Below are 2,907 nucleotides of genomic sequence, written 5' to 3' on the forward strand. Positions count from 1 at the left end.
AGCAGAAGCTGCATGTCTTAAAATCTTGTTTTCGTTTGTTCAGGAACAGAGCCACCGAGCTGGAGACTCAGCTGGAGGTCTTTTCGGTTCAGTACCTGCAGGAAAACTAAAGAAGAAGAACTGCTGCTGTGGTGAAGCTCCTGGCCAATCAGAAGCTGGTGGAGAGTCCTGAGGTATTGCTCGTCGCCCAGCGTTAACACCGACAGTCGCATAAATCCCAGACAGCTCCCTGCTCAGGTGACCTTCGTCACCAACCAACACAAACCAATAGAGGACAGCTTACCACTGAGGGCTGAACAGGAAGCAGCAGGAGACCCTGAGTCGACGCTTTTGCTTTAGAATCAAGGGTCAAAGTTCGTCTGTAGGCTCGTACAGTCTGGCCTTCATGAGCAGCTGATGAGCTCCTGAATCTTTGGCTCCACCTTCAGGCCATTTGGGTCTCCTGAGGTGGTGAGTGGATGCTCCGCCTTCGCCGCGACCACAAACAGCTGAACCTCAGCAGCTTATCTCACACCAGCTTCTAATATCTCATCATGTGACTGTGATTAGACGTATTGATCAGTGATAGAATCCATAAATCTGTGCATTATTGCTCCGACGTGTGATGTGTTTCAGAGCTCCACCTGGCAGGAAGTCAACCTTCTAGTGAAAAATCAAGAAAATAAAAGCATTGAATGTTCTATGGCTTCATTTTTTCCTCTCTTTAATGGCCCTGGTGTACTCAACACTGTTTCACTGCTGAACGCAATTAAATACTCAGCTCACCCCTCAGTGCAGCACATTCAATTACCTCCACCCGTCCCCATCAGGGTTACACAGACAGGTGGAGGTGGGAGTGCTGCAAAGAGCAGGTCAGGCCTCAGATACAGCCTTAAGCAGTTTAAAAGAAGTGTCCTGAGTAAGATTTACCAGTTTAAAGATCAGCCGAGATGAGCTGAGCCGATCTTGTTTGTGAATGTTTGAGTGCTGACCTGGTTTTCTTCAGGTTTACTGACCTGAGACTGGAGTGGTTCACACAGTTTTATAGTGGGAGTTCTGGTCAGGAAATCTTCCTGGATTTTTGGGTGTTGTTGGGATCAAATGAGCTCAGTCACCAAACCACTCAAAGGCCCTTGTCCTCGTCATGGCGCCCTTCTTCTTAACACATTTCTAATGATTATCGTGGAAAACTGAGCCTCACAGTTTTTTAAGTGAGAAATGCTTTTGTCTCTTTTTGTGACTCTCGGCTCGTCCGCTCGACTCGAAGCTTGTTGTCTCAAGTTTCCTCTTCGTGCTCACGCTGAAGCCAGCAAATACACTTTGATCAGGTCACTTTTGTGGTGTTTTCTCTGTTATCCTAATGTTTATCAATGAATGTGTGATTGTGGATGGACAGAGCTGATGCTTCTCTGCAGTGCTTCCTGCTGCCACTGGAGGTCACTGCTGCACTGCGAGCACCTTCCTCCCGTCAGACCTCCCCCTATAGCAGGGGTGGGCAACTCCAGGCCTGGAGGGCCGGTGTCCTGCAGGTTTTAGATGTGTCCTTGAACCAACACAGCTGATTTAAATGGCTAAATTAGCTCCTCAACATGTCCTGAAGTTCTCCAGAGGCCTGGTAACGAACTAATCATGTGATTCAGGTGTGTTGACCCAGGGTGAGATCTAAAACCTGCAGGACCCTCGAGGATGTCAGGACCCCTGCATCAGCGCCACCTCCCACTTCAACATGTCGTTGAACACTCAGGTACAGGTGAGTGCTCAGACCCCACCTGTCTGCAGCTTTTTGCTCAGTCACATGATGAGTGTTTGAATACCCGGCCTTCTTCCTCTCTGACTGACTCGCTGCTCCATCTTGTGGTATAAACTGGTATTTTACCCTGCGTTGCCCGTTTTAATGCAGCATGTGCCCCAAAAGTCAAAGGCTCCGGTCTTTTGTTGTTACACACATTCATTTACAACACACAGCTTCAAGTTCACACTTTATCTTATTTGTCTGTGCTTCAGACAAGCTCGGCTTGTTTCCACCGAGTGAAATCTGACAGGACAAACTTCCTTCAGCTGTTGTTTCTGTGGAAATCTACGAGGGGGCAGGAAAAGCAGGACAAACCGGGGGGGCTCTGTAACACTGCCCTTAATTAAAACACTCACAGTAACGTTTCTGCACAGAACACACTGATTGGACTCCAGGTTTCTGTATCACCCGTTTAATATCATCAGTTTACATGTGATTACTGTCCGTACAGTCATTTACATCAGAACCGTACAGACGTGAAGACGAGCAGGACTCAGGAGAAGCAGCAGGACGAAGATTCACACTCCTCATCATCGTGTGGATGAAGTTTGTGAATCTTCCCGTTAATCTCTGAAGCAGGAAGCTGTGGATGAAAACGCGCTGGCTGTTTGCTTTTCTGGAGCTCTTTGCTTTTGTTACTTGGGCGTCCTGACTTGAACACAGTAAAACCCTCAGAATGAGAAGCGCTGTGGTTTCCTGTCAGCTGATCTGAAAAGAACCATAGACAGGAAGTCATCCCGAACTAAGGACAGGACAGGAAGCCTTCACCGCTCCAGGACTCGGGGGACGCTGCTTTGATTTAGCTTTCGTTTAACCGGATCAGCTGCTGCGCGTTTTCTCACACTCACCTGAGAACCAGCGACAGGAAGGAAGGGACAGAGCATGAACACGACTTTTCAGAATAAAACACAGAAACTGTAACAATAATACAAACATCAGTTTTAAACTATAATGTGTTAATGTTTGGAATCAATCACAGGCGCCTCCCACAGGCAAACACAGGAACAGCAGCAGGTATGACGGGACGATGAGTGCCACCTCCAGGCCAGGCGGGAAACCGCTGCAGTCGTTTTGTGAAAAACCTTAACGCACAGAAGTGCCGCTGCATCAGTGAGACATGTTAGGGTTTAAAACGA

The 2,907-nt window shown here is 47.9% G+C and overlaps 1 protein-coding gene across 2 annotated transcripts in view; it reads left to right on the forward strand.

Moving 5' to 3' along the window:
* The window catches only part of mfn1a (mitofusin 1a), a 12,485-nt gene extending 11,597 nt beyond the window's left edge, over positions 1–888 (forward strand). For both annotated transcript variants that reach the window (XM_085440298.1, XM_085440297.1), the window contains one exon: positions 44–888. In XM_085440298.1, the coding sequence (XP_085296424.1) occupies positions 44–110 (67 nt within the window). In that variant the 3' untranslated portion in view covers positions 111–888. The remainder of the gene's footprint in view (positions 1–43) is intronic.
* The last annotated feature ends 2,019 nt before the right edge of the window (positions 889–2,907 follow it).

This window comes from Copadichromis virginalis, linkage group LG18, assembly GCF_057382275.1.
Source record: "Copadichromis virginalis isolate Kocher_CV1m ecotype Utaka linkage group LG18, C_Virginalis_male_GT1.1, whole genome shotgun sequence".
Classification (NCBI taxonomy): Eukaryota; Metazoa; Chordata; class Actinopteri; order Cichliformes; family Cichlidae; genus Copadichromis; species Copadichromis virginalis.